Raw genomic sequence first — 19,603 nt, 5'->3', positions numbered from 1 at the left:
TGTCCATTAGAATTAAAATCACGTCAAATTACAAGCCGATCAGCTTCGCTTGACTCCCCTCCGTGTTTCTCATTATAGTGGAGTTAAGATGTCTTGTCACTTAGTGACATTCTTGTGCTGCACACAGGAAGTGAGTGATTTCTTTTATGTCAAGACTTCAGAAGTGAATTCTATTACTCCAAAAATCCAGTGGCTCAGCACCTGCTCCTGCCCTGCCCATGTATTACACACAAATGCTCCATCAGACAGGTCTGATAGTATTGCCTGACAGAGCTTGTTTTTGCCCAACAACAACAAAATTCACCCAAAGTTACGCACTGCAGCTTGAAGTGGATAAAAGGTTCCTTATGTAACAGTGTAAGCGGCGTTCCTGGTGGTTTAGTGGAGTGTTGTGATGTCTCATCTGTTTGCCAACGTTTGTGCATCATGTGTAAGCTGACACGCTGGGAAGCAGAAACATGCCGAGGTGGGAGAGTAAGCAGAGTGACTGCCAGGCAAACACCAGCTGTAATGGTTTGATACGTGAGGAATCATGTTTTTCAGGCTCTTTGAATTGATTAGGAGAACAAACGAGAGTATATATAATCTTGTCTCTCATTATTTACCACTGTTTTTATATGGGCAGACATGAATTTGTGATTCTTTTTTTTAAATCACCCTCTCTCAGCAGTGCTGGGGATCAGAGGATGAACGTATATGTGCGGCTTCTGTTTCCACACACTTAATAACCGGTGTCAGTTTTCACAAGAGCGGACATGTCATATTTAATTAAGATAGTCTTTAATTAGTTTTCATCAGTACACGTTTGTTCAGTGAAGACAACCTTATGGAGCTACAGTATGGAGCTGTACAGTATTAACACATGATTGCATGCTTGTGATTCATATCCGGCCTATACTGTGTATATATGTATATATATATATATATGTATATATATATATATATATATATATATATATATATATATATATATATATATATATGTGTATGGTTGTGTATATATATATGTATGTATATATATGTATGGTTGTGTATATATATATGTATGTATATATATGTATATGTGTATGTATATATATATATATATATATATATATATATATATGTGTGTGTGTGTGTGTGTGTATATATATGTATATGTGTGTATATATATGTATATATGTATATGTATGTATATATATATATATGTGTATATATATATATATATGTGTGTATATATATATATATATATATATATATATATATATATATATATATATATATATATATATATATATGTGTGTGTGTATATGTATATATACATATCTTCCGTCTCATATCTTCCGTCTCTACCTCACCTTCCTCTTGTCCTTTCTCTCCCTCCTTTCTCCTCTCTCCCCCATTTTTCCTTTCACCCCAACCGGTCGAGGCAGATGGTTGGTTTAGAGATTTCTTCCTGTTAAAAGAGTTTTTTCTCTCCACTGTTGCCTCTAGTGTTTGCTTGTTGTATGTCTATGTACAGTGTCTTGAGATAATGTATGCTGTACAAATAAAATTTAATTGAATTGAAATATAAATAACAAAGTAATGTACAATTTACCAAGTATTTATATTTTGTTACATCACAACACTGGGAGTCTCTACAGTGTATATATAGACTGACTTTGACTTTGTCTGTGAACTCTCTACAGTAGACTAATGGAGGACGATTGTGTGATTTACATCACAAGCTGAAAAAACCATCACTCAGTAGACTTTGCATGGAGGGAAAGAAAAGTCAGTTGAATCTCTCTCTGAAAGACACGATGTTCCATCTTCATGCTGCAAACTCAGCAGAGGCATCAATCGGCTGTTTACTACTAAATGTTGAACATGAAGGGGCCTCTCAGTGTCTCAGTTTGTCTAAGGAGCTTCCTCGTGTTAACACTTTCGGGAATCAATGCACATTCACGTGATGGTGAAATTAATAAGGTCTTTTGAGGTTGAGGACATAATGGTTTTTACTCTGAATGAAGCCACTGATGCACAGTTTGCTTGATACCAACCTGCCACAGGGAGAAAGTGTTTCGATCACCTCTCCTGATGATTTGTGATCGTGTCAATTACGTTAAAGATCTGGTTGGAAGAATGCTTAATGTTCTTTTTTAAGACGTGATTAATGTATTGCAGGGTTAACATGAAATAACAGAATTGACTCCAATCTCAGAATTCTGACTTTTTTCTTAGAATTCTGACTTTTTCTTTAATCTCAGAATTAAATTTAATCTCAGAATTGACTTCAATCTCAGAATTCTGACATTTTTTTCCCCCAGAATTCAGATTTTTTCTTTAATCTCAGGCTTAACTTTAATCTCTGAATTCTGACTTTAATCTCAGAATTCATGCTGTTCTATTTATTTATTTATTTATTTATTTTAAATGTGTCCCTAATACTCCTTATAGAACAAATTGATTTTAGTGTAAGTGTCAAATATGTAGAGAAAACAAGAGGAAAAACATTTTCCTGTATTTCAGAATTGACCAATTGTCAAATTAAAGAGCCAGCACTTGTAAATGAGTGTGTCAGTCAAACAAATCCATCTCTGATAAGGTATTTCCTAATTCTTGTTATACATCTAGACGATATTTGCACAGCAAACATTTAGTCTCATAAACTGGAAAAACAAAGAGCCAGATATTAACATACTTCACTCTGAAGCTGCCTCTAGATTATTTTCCTATGTAGACGGACACCACACTCTTCAAAGCTTAAAATATTACAGGTTTTCAGTCACGGTTGTGAAACTTAACCAGTGTAGCAGAGATAAAAGAAGTCATATTCTCAAATTGGCTTGAGGGGATACATGTAGTTTTTAATATCAATATCAAAGAAGCAGGGCAATACCGTGTAAAACCACCCACAAATGATCTACTGGTGGCAGATTGACTTCTTTGCTGGAAATGGCAAAAAAATATAATCCAAGACCTGGGATGTATTATAGTCTGAGAGCTGCAGCGATTGACAGCATGAAGTCCCTTTCTTAGAATATCAAGAGTCGTGTGATCTATGAATTTTAGGAGCACAGTTTTCATCCTGCTTACTTGTGTATGTCATGGCACAAAAAGAATGGCACATTGTGGCACAGTAATGTTTGCTGAGGAGGCGGAGTTGTTCATGGTGACTGAAGAGGAGGAGGAGGAGGTTGTGTTTTGAAAGGTATGAACCAGTGAGTGTTGGTGAGAGTGGTCGACATGGATGCATGGACTGCGGTCTAAAAGCATTAGAAGTAAATGCCTGTGTTCTTTTTAAATGACGTTAATCAAGTGTGTCTCTGACTCCCGTGGTTTTCCTGAGAGAGCGGTGATCGATTGTGTTGCATATAAGCAGTGTCACGCCATTCTCTAATTGTGTGCATGAGATTAAACGACCACTTTTCTTTAATTTCTACCTGTCATTTTTCCCCCTGACCCTTTCCCCTCCAGACTAGAGACCTTTGCACATCAACAGCAACGCAAATAAACCGCCAAAAATTGCAAATAATTAGATTTTTGATGCACCCTCTCTGTACACGGCAAGCAATTAAGTGTATAAATTATAAGGACCAGACAGAAATCACTTCATCTGAAGAAACAGAGGGAGCCGGTGCTCAGGAATTTTTACTGAATAGATAGAAAAAGACAAGAAATACAAAGAAAGGAGAGCTTACTTGCTTGAGGAGCTTAGACTGTTCAGGAAGGTCTTTAAGGTCGTTTTCACACCTAATAGTCTGCGCTACACACATTCAGCCGGTCCGAATTTACTGAAACAAACCGAACCTTTAAATAACGCATTCCCCTCCTCACCTACGATACGATTTATACGACATACGATATACGCTGCAACAATGGGCTCAGACGTTTACTCCCAGCTATAGTTGTTGTACGTTTTGGTTGCCTTTACCCACAATGCCATGCGTTGTAGTCCGAACCAAGAGCTACGTTTCTTGGCGGACCAGAGTTTGCTTCTTTGGTGTGCATCAGAGTTTGTTTGAGCATTTCACGTGGAATTAAATTTGTGTCAATATTTTCAAACAGCTGGAACTGGACTGACTCGTTCCCCGTTAACATCCGACAAAATAATTGTAAGTATCTAACCTGATAGTATTATAATTATTATAATTAAGATAGTTTATAATCTGACAAACCAAACGTTAGATTATTTTGTCGATGGGGAACGAGTTCCAGACTCTTAATAAGTGTTGTTTGCTTCACAACTCCCCAAACGAACCGAACTTTCCGAGCAAACGAACTAGGATTTGATTTCGAAGGGCTGGTTAGATGTGTAGCAGTCAGAAGCAAAAAAACAGAAAAGCCACAATATCGCTCAGTGAAATTCAGACGCTGCCGATGTATAAGCTGCATTCACTGAGGATACAGGTTGTGTCTCCATTTAATGCTGTGCTTGATGTGAGCCGTTGATTGGTTTCATGTTGAAAACAGAAGTGTGGAACATAATCTACTAATTCTGAAACATCCAGGTCACATAAATGTGTTTTATGCTCCTTGTGTCAACATGTAACATGGGATTAAACACATTTGCAGTACAGTCAGAGTGCTCCACTGCTCCTCCTCCTCTGATGACCTACTTTCCTACAAGCATCATCATGTACTGTATCCACTCATGTAAACTTCCTCCTGTGCTCTCCACTCTCATTGTGATACAGGCTGAGATGGAAGGCGCCGATGCTAGTTTGTGCTGTAGATGAATGATGAATGTGCTTTTACAGTGAGCCAACACTGGTCTTTGTACACCTTAAAGTGACAATATGGGATGTTTTCAAGGCTGCAGGTCAATACGAGAGGGTGTTGTTCTGTAAGCCGCACTTACAGATGAATGTTTTACTTTTGACAGCATTTACAATGCGGGATACATAACAGGATCATCATGCACTGAACCTTTTTTAAATGTATTCCTCTCTTGGTTCACCATATATCTAGAATTACAATTGTATTTACTAGTGCTGTCAAACGATTAAAAAATGTAATCGCATTAATGTCCATTGATTTCTTTTTGTCCCATTATTTTTTTTTCTCATGCTAATCGGCTTGCTTTGTGCAAATGTTTGGGTTTTTTTTTATTGAGACAATATCTCTGTCATCCTGCATTTGAGTGTGGCGTTGTAGTTTTTCTAACGTTACTAGTTGTACTAGTATTTACCCATAAAATAACATCAGGTGTGCTCGTGTCAGCCGGCTCCTGTGGCTCCACCGAGTCGTGGCTTTAAATCGCAGCTGCATCATTGTTGTGTATTGTGCTCAGTGAAATCAACACCCGGAGGAAGTTGACCTTTAGACGACTGTAAAAGCTCGCTGGATGTCAGCAGGCGTGACACCAGTGCGCCAGGATGAGAGCCAAGCAGGGAACTGTGTCACATCTACACCAGTGAGTCATTCTCCCATGGCAGTTACGTAGACCATAGATGCTGGCAGTGTGACACTGAGTATTGTGTGGATGGCAATATCTGCCAATAGCAGGATACATTTTTTGATGATGTTTGTTTTCTAGAAATTGATGAGAAACTGATGGTTAAATGCGTCATTTAGTTTGATCTAAATATGAAATATTATACTGTTGCTAGGGCTGAAATGATTCCTCGATGAATCTATTATTAAATTTGAGTGTTTTCTAAAGAATTTGAGTTTCTGTGATTTTTCAGCGTCTTAAATGTGAACATTGTCTGGTTTCTTTGCGTCATATAACTAAGGAATCATCAAAACTGAATCATTCGGGTTTGCGAACAAAAGACATTTGATAATGTCGAAAAACACTGGTCCCTATTTTTCAACATAGACCAAATGATTACTCGATATAATAAAATAATCCACTCAGCGTTTACGTTACAGCAGCATGAGAGCAAAATTTGTAGTTATGAATGCTGTGACTCTTAGTTTGGTCCACGTCCCATCGTCGGTACAAGTCAAGATGATAATGTCTCAAAAGTCTTAAACCTGCAGAAGACATACATTCTGGGGTCTAAAGTAAGTAGCCCAAGGATGTGAATTAGCAGCCTATAAAGTGAAACACTAAGTTTGGTTTAAGTGTCATAATTAGAGAAGGCTTTTGGGAAGTAATTATGTTAAGTGGGTCGTAGTTGGGAGGTTGGTCTCTCAGAAATCTGAAATGGGAGTCTTAAGAGTCCTACAGTCTGCCAGCCTGCGACTGATCTCTATATGATCTTGCATCTAACTGCCAAACTGTTGGCAGTGAAGTGATGCAGAAATGTTGGCCTCCTGATATTCAGTGTTCTGCAGTGTGTGGCTGGAACAGCCTTAATTATGTTGTCTGTGTATATATGTGTGTATATATATATATATATATATATATATATATATATATATATATGTATGTGTGTGTGTATACATATATATATATATATGTGTGTGTGTGTGTATATATATGTATATATATGTATGTATGTATATATGTATGTATGTATATATATGTATGTATATATATGTATATATGTATATGAATATATATGTGTGTATGTATGTATATATATGTGTGTATATATGTATGTATATGTATGTATGTGTGTATATGTATATGTATGGATGTGTATATATATATATATATATATATATATTTCCCTTGCTAAACATTTAATTTGTGTGTCAAAATGTATGAAACTGCAATTTCACACATTCCCAGTCCCTTTGTCAATAGAAATCACACAAGTTAATAATATTGCTGATCTTCTCCTTCTGCTCTTAAATAAATGATATAAAAATATCTATTTTTTCTGTTTTTCCAACGCCTGACATGGGGAGGATTTTTGACAAACTGTCATACCAGCAATACATTTCTTTTTTCCCTGAGAAGCTTCAGTGGGAATGCGTAAAGGTGGCCAACACGGTTGCTGTGGGCCAGTGAGTGATTCAATATTTTCATGCCTCAGTAAGAGTGTGGATTTTACTTGGAACAAGTAAATAAGGGCCTAAGGCTGCACAGAGAAGCTATTGGATTCGGATTGTTTTGCTTCCTACACAGGTGGTCGGTCTTCCATGTGGTGGAATCACTTGATGAGTCTATTTAAACATCTGTTTGTATTTTTACTTTCTTGTCAACTACCACTTAAACATTCTGGACTTTCTCTTCAGATTGAAAGGACAGTAATTAGGTTTTCTCCAATTGGTTATTTATCAAGACCTCAAATGGCTGGTTTGGTGCGAGTGACGTGTCCCCGCCGAGCACAGCTGAAGAGTCGGGGAGGGCGTGGCCAGATGAGCGGTGATTGATTGGATCGTTTTGAGTTTAATGCTTGATCAGGAAATGTTGTACTTGACTGATGACCGAGATTCCGGCCATGCTGTCGTCAGCTGATGAAGCCCAGCATGGATGTTTTTGCTGAAAGACGAACTATGAAAAGTGACTCTGGTTCTCTTATAACCATGTTAAAAAAGAAAGCACAGCACACACGCAGAGGGGTCTTTGTAATTCTGATTCTCATTACTGCTTCAACTCACAAGGCTTAATGTAAGATCAATTAGAAATGACTGCAGATTCATCTGTAATACCAGGGCAGGATTGTTTCTCTGGTAGAACTGTGTGATGTTCCCTGCTTCAATAATACACTGGAAGTGGTTTATTAAATCCCTGCGCTCCACGCGGCACTGTTGTCGGAATCAATCACGCAGCCAGACGTCTAATTTGCACATAATGCCGCGTTCAGTGCCAATTCATTAATCATGTGCAGAAGAATCCCCTTGTTCCCCTGATGAAGCATTGTTTTTGACAATGTTTGTACCTGAGTGGACCAGAGAGTAGTTTGGCGTCGTCTCAAATAATGAATCTCCACCGTTCTGAGTAATTTGATTTATTAAATTAAATAATTTATTAAATTAAATAACATTGTTCACAAATTGTCAGACTTGCGCTCTGAACGCATCTCGTGTATATATGTGTATGTGTGTGTGTGTGTGTGTGTGTGTGTGTGTGTGTGTATATATATAGATATATTTATAAATATATAGTTGGGTGTGTATATATAGTTATAAATAGTTATTTATATATATGTATATATATATATATATATATATATATATATACACACATATGTGTGTGTGTATGTATGTATGTATATATATATGTATGTGTATACATAGACATATATGTATATATAGATATGTATGTGTATATACTGTATATTTATATAGCTATAAATGGTTATATATATACATATATATATATGTATATGTGTGTGTATATATATATGTATAGATAGATAGATAAATAGATAGATGTGTAATGTTCAAAAGTGTTCCTAATATTTCTTCTTATTGCCCCAGCGAGAGGCTATAATCCTCTTGAATTTATGTAGAAGCTCATTGATCCATAAAAGAAGCTCATTGATCCACGAGTGAAATAGTTGTGCAGCGTGTCATCGTGAGATACAGTATGTACATGGTCACCAACAATACATTAGATCACAGAAACAATTTAGGACATAAATAATATGCTGGGTGTTGAACGTCATTTGGGATCTTAACAAAACTTATTACAATGGAAATAAAATGCTGCTTGTACAGTAGGTCAACGATGATTAATTGGTGTTAAAGGCCCCAAGTGTCTTTAATTCCTGCAGCATTACATCACCCGCCTGGATTATTGACAGAGGGCACTCTGGGTTAATTAACTTGCGCTGATAACACATCTGTTCATTATAATGAATATAATTAATTTAAAACAATATGTTTGACATTTTGGGAGATATGCACGTATGATTTGAAATGAATAGATCCAGCTGTGCATTTTATGTGAAGCTCAAGTGTTGGCACCACCTTTGCATAAACTATAATTGTACGGTCAAGTTCACTTACCTGCCATTACATGTGCTGCTACATTTGATATAGGGCTGAAAGAATTACCCAAATAATCAATTACTAAATTAATCGTCAACTCTTTTGATAATCGATTTGAGGGTTTTTTCATTATTAAAACAAGATTTCTGATCATTTTCATTTGAGAACATCATCATTTCCAGGTTTGACAAACACTGATCAACATTTTCTCCATTTTATGACGTCTTATGGACCAATCGATTACTCGTTTAATCGAGAAAATACTCGACAGATGAATCGATTATAAATGCACTTCTAATTTGATACGATAGGAACTAGGGATGCACAATATTGGAATCTTTGCCGATATATTGGCAGTGCTTGGGCCTATTAATGATACCAACATGTGTTTTTCCCTGCGCCCAACTGCAGACGCGATTTATCCTCTTCTCTAGTGAAATTAACGTAATATTTTTCATACTCCCGTCGCAGCAGAAGTAGATATACGTAAAAAACAGCGCTGCATAGAAGTCAAGGAGGTAGCAGCCTATTTATCCTACCGTTGCAGTCATTAGTCATTGGCTTAAAAATGTATTATTGGATATCGGCAAATGCACCAGGATGTGCTGATATCCGATAATACATTTTCAAGTCAATATGTGCAGATGTCCATATCCTCTTCTCTTTTGTGGGAATGGGCTCTGGCTCTGGTTGGCTCCTGCCAATCATTCGTCGCCGTTAGATCTCCATCAAAAATCTGCATTTGGAATTGGCTGACTGATGCTGATTCAAATTAACTCCTCAGTTGACTCGTTAAATTTGAAGATGAGGTGATACGGAGGAAGTTTGAAACCCAGCAACGACATACTGCCACATACTGTACACATCTGTTCTCCTGATGCGCCGTATAGAACATGAAGGAGGAGGATGCGCTTTTCTTTTTTTCCGCCGCTGTTCACAAGCGTTCACCTCCCTTTGGGCTTGAAATATTAATGGACGAGTTTTATTCTGGAGTGAGGAAGGTGACCTTCATGCACTCGTGTGAGTCTGCAGAGAGGGAACGATATTCCACTTTACCTCCACCAGCACTCGTTCTTCAACATTTTTTGCATGAACATAAAAACCTTAAACTGTTTATCTTTGTCTCACACGAGGACAATTTAAATTTTCAAGATGAAAGCGATTAAAACAAGAGACTTAACATTGTATCACATTGTGTTCTCGGCGATTCAGTTGTGAATGAACTGAGGTAGCCTTGATTCATAATTTTATCTTTATTAGCCTGCAGAAGTTCTGCTTCAGAGGTTTTTTTTGTTCCAAGTGGAAACAAACAAAGATTTCTGAGGTTGAACGTGAAACATTCATCAATAATAAAGCTGTGTTGTATTGAAAACCTGTCTTGCATTTGTTTCTTTTGGTTTATACTCAATCATTTCATGTTTTTTTGTGATGTGAAGACAGAACAGAACACCCAGCAGTCTCCATCCAAACGTCTCTCTGCATCTATTTCACAGGTCACGTGATAAAGTAGCCACAGACGTTGCTTTTACACCCCTCCTCCTCCTCCTCCTCCTCCTCCTCCCTTTGCTGTCAGTCCATGTCTCTCTCAGAAAAGTGCTGAATGTGTGTGTGAATGTGATGAACGTTGACAGCATAAGAGGGGGAAGCACTGCTGGTTCCCACTTGCTCTGCTGGCTTCATGCATGGCTAATGTTTTCTGGCACGCCCGGGTCTGGGTGGCATGACGAGACGGTCCGTGACGGAACGTTTTCTGATGACACGATGGAAAATGACCCGAGCTAGCAATGATATGAATCAGAGTTCGCTGTGATCGTTGGAGCGACATGAGGATTGTGTTTATAACAGCGTATTTGTGCAAACCAATGTTTGTGTTTGCCTATGTTATGAGGCTGCACAGTACAGTTTTTGTTTTTTTGAGTTTAGATTAAAAGACAGACTCTGTTCAGGAGGCTGCAGCTACGGCTGGCACACTTTGTGTACATGGCATTAAATGTTTGTTTATATTCTGTATGAGCACTGACGGGTCTCAATCGAGGGTCTGAGTTACAGCGATATCCACTGAAGCAGAGCACAGCATAACAAAACAAGGCATTGTATGCAGATATTACCAAATATATCAAATAAAATAAATGCCAAATCCATAAATGGTACACTTCATATAAATAAATACTATATTATATGTATGTACACATATCTGTATATATAATATTTACTCGACTCCGATCTGATATTTAAGATCTGGAACATCCCCAATCAGTACTAATTCATTCATTTTTAATCCATAGGGTCCTATGGTTAAAGAAACCATATTAGTGTTTGCTGCTCACTTATTGTAGCCATGTTCACAATAATTTTTTTATCATTTATTTCTATAAATAAGATAGTCCTTTATTTACAATATATAAAGATATTAACACTAAGACTATTAAAAAACATTATAGACGGTTTGCGGAATATATACAGTATGTAATGTTGCTGTTCATGTCCAGATACACTCAAAATAACATTGTTATTTCCCATTTGCACAAATTCTTCAACGTGACTCAGCCAATTACAGTGTAACAAACAAATGTGTTAGTTGCATTTCAAAACAATTCCAAAACGAATTCTTGGTCCATTTTTTGCTATTGTGCCACCAGTGATGACGAGACTTACAATTCTTAAAACCTCAAGTTTGCAGAGAATATAAGAAAAAAATGTCTTTTTATATTTCTTTCCTCATCATCTTGTTTTACTGCAGGTCGTGTGCAGATATGTTAAATGGCTGCCATTTGCCGACTCCTTTTATTTCGGATGGTCCGACCGTAGCTCACGTCCACATCACCACCAGATGATATATTTGAATTAGACATAGTAAATAATTCACAGTGATTGATTTTTGTGCCATGTCTTCGGGGTGATTTGTAAAGGAGACTGAAATTAAAAGGAAATCAGTGGCTGCACATAAAAAAAATAAATAATAATCTATTCATGTACAGTTAATGTTCATTAGATTAAAAACATCCAAAGCCAGATTTAGGAATTCTTCATGCGTATCTGTGCGTCATGTTCTCAATGATGGAACCATAAAGAATCTTGTCAACCCAGAGAACTCAATGTGGTGTTCAACTTTATTCCACCAACACGAAGTTGATTTGTAAATTGTGGTCTTTTTAATGTTCCTACAGGTGCAGGGGAGTCTGGCAAGAGCACCATCGTAAAGCAAATGAAGTAAGTTCTAAAATGAATCTTCTGTTCTGTTTTAAACTTGACTCTTCATCTTTCTGGAAAGCAGTGTGAGTGAACGTATGAGGCCAAAAAACGAGCAGAAAACCAAAATGCTTTCTGAAAATGAAATGAAGGTGAATAGTTGATGAAATGAAGGTGTATAGTTGATGAAAGTCCTGTGTTTTGGAAAACTAGCAGCATCGTTCGAGAGAGACGCTCAGGCACTGACCATGAGGAAGATTAAACCGGACGTTTGAGCTCAATAAATTATAATAGCCACCATGTGATTGTTAGATAAGGATAATTTGACATTGCCCATGTGTGGATTTTAAGGGGTGTGTCATGACCTTTTCGCTGTTTTATTGTCTTTGCACTGCTCCCAACACATTAATAGTTTTTGATGACAGAGAAAGTCTGTGGACACACAAAGACAAAAAAGCAGGCTTAATTATTAACGTTCCTCTGGGAGAGCCGGACGCTGAATCTATTTTTTATGAGCTCGGAGCAGGAACAGTGTGTCTGTTATTAACAGGTATGGACGTACTGATAAATCAACCTCCAACACAGAAACACTCTCTGCTAATGTCACGTAATATTACAACAGGCAAAAGATAGGAAAACACAGTTGTGTCCTTAAAATGTCTGTGTGGAAAATGTGTTTGCTGATGGAAGATGGATGGATGGATGGATGGATGGAAGGGTAGCAACCAATTCACTCGCCAAATTTATGACGGGTTGTTCTCCGTGCACTTCCCTTTACGACTTGGATGATTGAAGTCTGTGTGATTGTGTCTCATGATGGAGTGCAGATGTCCTTACACTCGGGTCCAGAGTGAGTGAGCGGTGCAGTAGGTGAACTCAGGTTACTGCATCGAATGATTGCTGCAGAGTTGAAGCAGTGTATGTGTTGCTGTAACACTACACATAGTAGCAGTAGAAACCATACGTTGTGTGTGTATATATAAATGGATATCGTCTTCCAATCTGAAATGTAAGATGGCAGTAGCTGTGAGACACCAGGGGGAAACTCCACTGGTTGCAAAGTCTGCAGTAAAATCAGCGACTACTTCTAACTTGATTTCTAACATCAGTAAAAGTTTTCCCGAGGAGTTAATGTCTCCGTTGCCCGTTGCAGGTCTTCTTCAATAGCACATGATGTCAATTTTGTAAAAGGAAAATAGATGATAAAGCACGGCACATGCGAGTGGACAGCATGTTATTGACAACTAGTGCTAAATCACGATTACTGAGGCTTCACAATGGGACTTTGTTCTGCACCTGGACGACTATGCACATGTTTATATTATGTAGTAAGCCCAACAATTAACAAGCACTTGGAATCAGTGCAGACACAGGGAGACAAAAAAAAACTCTGGCAGTCACAGACTCTGATGTGCAGCCATCTGCCTCAGCTTGTTGGGGTAATGGGGGAAAATGGAGGAGAGCTGGGGTAAGAAGATAAGAAAGAGAATGAGACATTTTTAATATGTTTTCCACTTTAATAAAAGTTGCATGTGTTCTTGATATCCTCAGGATCATCCATGAAGATGGCTACTCAGAAGATGAGTGTAAGCAGTACCGAGCAGTGGTTTACAGCAACACCATCCAGTCCATTATGGCTATTGTTAAAGCCATGGTCAATCTGAAGATAGACTACAGCAGCACTACCAGAGTGGTAAGACACACACACACACACACACACACACACACACACACCATGTATGCGTCATTCCAACCAAATCATGAAGTATTTAGTTTACTCTCTTTTCTTTTACTGGAGAAATTGACGTGAACAGAAACCTCGGCTTTACAAGATGCTATCGATTCACATGCACGGTGACGCACAGACATGAAAATGCAGGATGTGCAGAGACAATCATTGAAAATCAGTGGTTTTCTTAGCATGGGTGCAGAGAGCTGGAGAGTGTAAACACTACCTACCCTGTAAGAGAATGCAGGATTCAGCTGGCTGTGCTAACTGTGGACAGATCAGGATCTCCCGTGGCCATAACACAACAAAGCCTCTTTCATATCTCTGCTGTGTATCTGCTGTAGTGCCTCAGGTTTATGCATGCACACAACTGAATTCACAATAGTTTACCACTTTGGTTTGTATGAAACTTGCGGTCGCTTTCACGTTCCCTTCTGCCTCGATGGAACAAAGACGAGCTCTGTTGGATTTGTTCTTCCACATTTACTGTAAGTGTAACCCAGTGAAACAAAGATTATTTCAAGCCTGTGGTTCCTCCTGAACTCAGGTCCTGTTTCTTCTATGATGGCAATTCATGTTCAGTCAGTGAAGACTGGCAAGTTGGCAAATGCGGGACGTAATTTCAGCATTAAACCTGTTCACAGCACCCTTTTTAATATCAAAGGTAAAAACCGCAGTTGGGAGTAGAAATCTGTGTAACCTGCAGGAAAACAGCACTTGTCTGATCAGCCTTCTCCTCCTCCTCCTCCATCTTTGATCGTCTCTTTTCCTCATAGCTTTAATTTCTTTTTCTGATACAGCAGCATTGGCAGATACTGAAGTCCACAGAGAGCTGTTTGGGAGCAGATTTATTCACAAGTGACGGCAGGACACATTTTACAGCACATTGAGTCTGCCTTCTGCATCCTCAGCAACGACACGTCTCTATTTAAGGTTATAGTGTAAAGTTAACGGTGGCGATGAGTCTGCCACATGTTTTATCTCCTTCCCTCTAATTCTGATTGGACTAATCACAGTGACGTGAAGATTGACCTCTCTAACTGTATGCGACTGTTTTTGCCTCACTCCTCATCTGAGCATTGATTTATCCACTAACAACTCAGTGGAACAGGTGCGAGATTAAAAGTGAAACGAGTGAATCAAACTGTGATTCTCTTTGCCGGGATGTGAAAATGCAAACAGCATTTGAAATGGCTTTTTAGTGGCATGTCAGAAGTGGAAAAACTTACTGTCAAACGTCACATTGAAGCAAAAATAACATTTGGATCTTTAAATTTTGTCAACAAATGTCCTCTGTCTGTGTTTACAGTGGATATAACACGTGTACACACCCCTGTTAAAATGCCAGGTTTTGGTGACGTGAAACAAAACAAAAAAGAACGCACAATAAGCTGGTCGTGTGAGTGTGCTCACCCTTGAAGTAAGACTTTGTTGAAGCACCTTTTGATTTGATTACAGCGTTCAGTCGTCTTGAGTAGGAGTGTGTCACCATGGCACATCTTGACATTGACAGATTTGGAACACTCCTGCAAGCACAAGTGTGCAGCCTCTTGTGCACAGCCCCTCTTCAACCGACCCCACCCCCCCACCATCGATTTTCTATGTACATAAGATCCTTTTGTAGATTTAAAATGGTGTCACAGCCTTTCAGGTTAACTACAGCGAAAGGTATCGTTTCATTTCACAAAACTGACCGCCCCTGTCTAGAAAGGATAAGTTTGCCTTTGCATTCCCTCGACTGAAAACAAGGAACCGTTTTTTGACTTCTCTATGAAGGATTACAGTAATTCTGTGACATAATCATGACTTCAGGGTGAACCTTGCATGTGATTTTTTTATTAATCAACAATAATAAACAACAGCTCTGTCAGCCTTAACTATAATGCACACCCATAAAAGCTCATCAGAGTAGCCATTAAACTATTTTGCAGAAACAGAGCTGCGCGTATAGACGTCGTGAGCCACCATTAACGAAGAATTGCAAACACTTATCTGAACACTTAAGTCTATGAGCATTAAGCTGCCACCCAGGTCTGACAGTGGAGGTGTGTGTGTATGTGTGTGTGTCAGTGGAATTCAGCAGTGAAACCCAGTCTATCTGCATCTGGAGCGGTGGGACTGAGAGGACTCTGCTTCTCCTGTGGTCATTAGAGTGGGATGGATAGATTTTTTCCCCTCCTCCTCCTCCTCCTCCTCCTCCTCCTCCTCTCTCACTGACAGATCTGTCAAATGGCTGCGTGTACGTGACACCGTGCTCTCACAGGCTCCCACTCATGGCAGTTGGTGTGCTAGCCTTTCCACACTTGAAACCCTGAAACAGGGGGATACTGCTCATACGTACCCACATAAACATACAGCAAATGGCAACGCGCTCTCACACGTTACCCACACGTTACTTTGCGGTGAGTTTGGTTGAGGGAGCAGGGTGAGTTACCAAAGGTGACACATCATTTGTTTGGGTGTAACTGTCCCTGCAACCTAAATGGTGTTGAGTTACAACATGAAAATTTACTATCAACAGTAAAAACTGTGGGTGCATTTCTCCTCACTCACACACACACACACACACTGTAAGATAAACCTGTGTTTGTCACGTGGAGACGGAGAAACAGTGTCTCCAGCAGCAAATACTGTAGAACCACTGTTATGCTGATACAAACTAATTACTACTTTCCGCATCAGTCACTGTGAATAAAGCTCAGTGAAGAGAGACATTGCTTTTACTGCGCGAGGCTCAGCTTCTTGTACGTTCGCTGGACACAAACTGGCTTTGTTTTTTGTAGTTTTCAGTGATTTCATCTTTGGCAGTAGAGGACAAAGAGACCAAAAAATGATTTATGATGCGTTCTGTGTCCAAAAACTTGAACTGTCTTTCACGGTTTGTTGAGCTGAATGAATACTCCATCTAACTGGTGTGATATACGAGTTATAGCCAGATGTAGTTTTTGTATTTAGTGGTAATTTCAGTACTTAATATAAAGGAATACTTCACCGATTTGCATTTAGCTTTGTATTTGGACACTTGGTCCTGTTAGCGTAGCTGTTAGCAAAGATGGCGGACACTGTTTACATTCTGGGAATGAGGTCCCTAATGAGGTTGGGAATCATAATTTTTCAAAAATGCTAGCCCTATTCTAGTAATACAAAGCTAAATGCAAATCGGGGAAGTTTTCCTTTTTTTAGAATATTTTGTATACATTATAGTTGTGTTTATAATATTACTTTGCTTAAAATGCTAAGTTTTTTATTAGTTTATCTTCATTGCAATGTCTGGACATGAGACTAGGGCTGCTACTAATAATCATATTAATCTGTTGATTATTTTCTCGAAATCGAGTTATCGTTTGGTCCATAATTTTGTTTTATATTATTTTATTTTATTTTATTTTATTTTATTTTATTTTATTTTATTTTATTTTATTTTATTTTATTTTATTTTATTATTCTCATTTCTTAACTGAGCTGTTGTGAATGTGTGTTTCCCCCCTGGGGGAGGAATAAAGTCATTCAATTCAATTCAAAAATGTTGGTAAATATTGATCAGTGTTTGTGACGATGTTCTCAAATGTCTTGTTTTTGTCCACAAACCAAAATGATTCAGTTGTTATGATTTCTTAGTCATATGGAGCAAAGAAACCAGACGATATTCACATTTAAGAAGCTGAAAAATCAACAGAAACTGGTTTGAATTCTTTAGAAAACATTCAAACGGAATAATCGATTATCAAAATAGTTGTTGAATAGGTGAGACGCACTCGTGGACACTCGTGGACACTCATGATTATAAAGGCAGAGAGCTGGTAGGAGACTCGAGTGCATCAGGGTGGCGGGCATATGTGTTTTGTTTTTTTATCAGAGCATCAGAGATGATGGATTTGTTTGTTTGCTTTATTGGACTAAATAAACCATCAAGACCTCAATAACCCAGCATGGACGTTCACTTTTCTTTTGCCTGAATACACCATATTCCTGCCCAGGGTGCAATAATAGTCGTTTAATTTACAAATAACAAAAAACAAATAAAAAAAGCATTCTGATTTTTCAGCTTCTTAAATGTGAATATTTTCTGTTTTTTGACAAAGAAATCATTAAAACTGAATCATTTTGGATTGTGTAAAAAAATAAAAAGGAACAAACAAGTACTCGATTATGAAAATAATCGTTATTTCTGCCCTATTTCGAACATATTTTCTGTTGACAAACGGCCACTACAAATATTATTTAGACTTTTGACTGATTTGATTTTGACAGTTTGCATGTAAAGTGTTTCGGTCGTTAAGTCTCTCCTCCGCCCCCTGCAGGACGACGCCCAGCAGCTTTTTGCCCTGTCTGCAGAAGCCGAAGAGCAGGGCATTCTTCCCGATGAGCTGGCCAACGTGATCAGACGGTTGTGGAGTGACAGTGGCATACAGAGTTGCTTCACAAGGTCGCGGGAATACCAGCTCAATGACTCTGCCGCATAGTGAGTGTGAATTTGTGTTTGTGGTACTTTGTTGTATCTGGCCGTGTGGGCGACCCCATCGCTGTGCACGCATTCATATTTGAAGGTGAAAACAATCTGTTTTTTGGCTGTTTAATACTGGCGTCATATTATTTATTATAAGTGCCTTAAGGGTTGCTGTTTCTGTCGGTGTTGGGATGGATTTGGCAGTGTAGTGTTGTTGCTCTCATTTGCGCTGCGGAGAGAAACCTGTCATTGACTTCTCTCGGGGCCTCTAGAGATTAGAAAAATGGTCCAATAACTTTAATTTAGTTTTTACTTCTCTCCGTGTAACCTCATAAACGGGGACATTATGGTTTGTCTTGCGGGATCGCAAATTGAGACTCGAGCAAACTTAATCAGAATAAACTGCGAGTCAATAACAAAATCCTCAAGTGAACCTTTTGTTTTCTTTTTGTTTGTTTGTTTTAACTGTTTTTGAACGAGAAACATCTCGCGGTTTTCTCATGAGATGGAAAAACATTATGTTTTCAGGTTGAAGACAAAACTTCACAAACTCCCTGTGGATGTTTTATCAAATATTGGCACAGATATTCACTGACGGAAGAACAGAATTGGTTTCGGTGGTCATGAGATCCAGCTGTGTTATTCTTCGTAACACGTTCTTTAGACTCTTCAGCATCAAATACAAGATGCAAAATCTCATGAGTATTGAAAGACTTTCCCTCGTCCTATTCCGGGGAGAAATCTGCTTAGAAATAACATTTAAAAACTACAAAAGATATTAAAGCGAGTAAGTGTTGGATTCTGCACTTGATATGAAGTGATCATTAGACAAGTGGAATCCATCGCCTGTGGGCTCCCTCCTTCGGTTCTTATTGCTCCACATTTTATGGCAGAGATCCACCGCTGCTGTCTCTCGGACTCGTTGGGGAGCCTGTGAAATGCTCTCGCTCTCTTTGCTTTTCCCCGACTGTTTTCACAACCTGGGGCACAACAGCCATCCACCGTCTCCAGTGTTTATGAACTCAGCCGACAAAGAGATGAGTTTCCTGGCAGATATTCCTGCCCAAATGGCTTTGTTTTTGTTCTTCTCCAACTGTTATGTGACAGGATTGCTTGATGTCAGCTACCAGAGCTCCGTTATCCCTCACGAGAGTAAGTCTGCCAGGTTCGGCTCATTGTTTATGATGTGACACGCCTGAAATACGCCTCGATATACATCTTTATTCTGCCTATGAGGCGGAGGTTTGCTGGAGCACTGAAGCTCCCAGCTGGCCGTGGACGATGATGCAATGCTTGTGTAAGTGGGGCAAGCTGTGTCAGGCATGGTGAAAATGCTTCAACACTCCCCTACTGACCAACCAACAAAAGGACAGTTGCTATGACAAGGGATAAACGTGGTCCACATCTATTTCCTTCCATATAGCTAAATCATCTGAATT

The 19,603-nt window shown here is 38.7% G+C and overlaps 1 protein-coding gene across 3 annotated transcripts in view; it reads left to right on the top strand.

The window, feature by feature from the left end:
* Positions 1 to 19,603, top strand: part of LOC122767760 (guanine nucleotide-binding protein G(i) subunit alpha-2) — a 56,157-nt gene that overhangs the window by 10,839 nt on the left and 25,715 nt on the right. For all 3 annotated transcript variants that reach the window (XM_044023223.1, XM_044023222.1, XM_044023224.1), the window contains exons 2-4: positions 11,967 to 12,009; positions 13,540 to 13,681; positions 18,019 to 18,179. In XM_044023223.1, coding sequence (XP_043879158.1) covers positions 11,967 to 12,009; positions 13,540 to 13,681; positions 18,019 to 18,179 — 346 coding nt within the window. The remainder of the gene's footprint in view (positions 1 to 11,966; positions 12,010 to 13,539; positions 13,682 to 18,018; positions 18,180 to 19,603) is intronic.

This window comes from Solea senegalensis, linkage group LG4 (genome assembly GCF_019176455.1).
Source record: "Solea senegalensis isolate Sse05_10M linkage group LG4, IFAPA_SoseM_1, whole genome shotgun sequence".
Classification (NCBI taxonomy): domain Eukaryota; kingdom Metazoa; phylum Chordata; class Actinopteri; order Pleuronectiformes; family Soleidae; genus Solea; species Solea senegalensis.
This window is presented reverse-complemented; position numbering and strand designations above follow the sequence as displayed.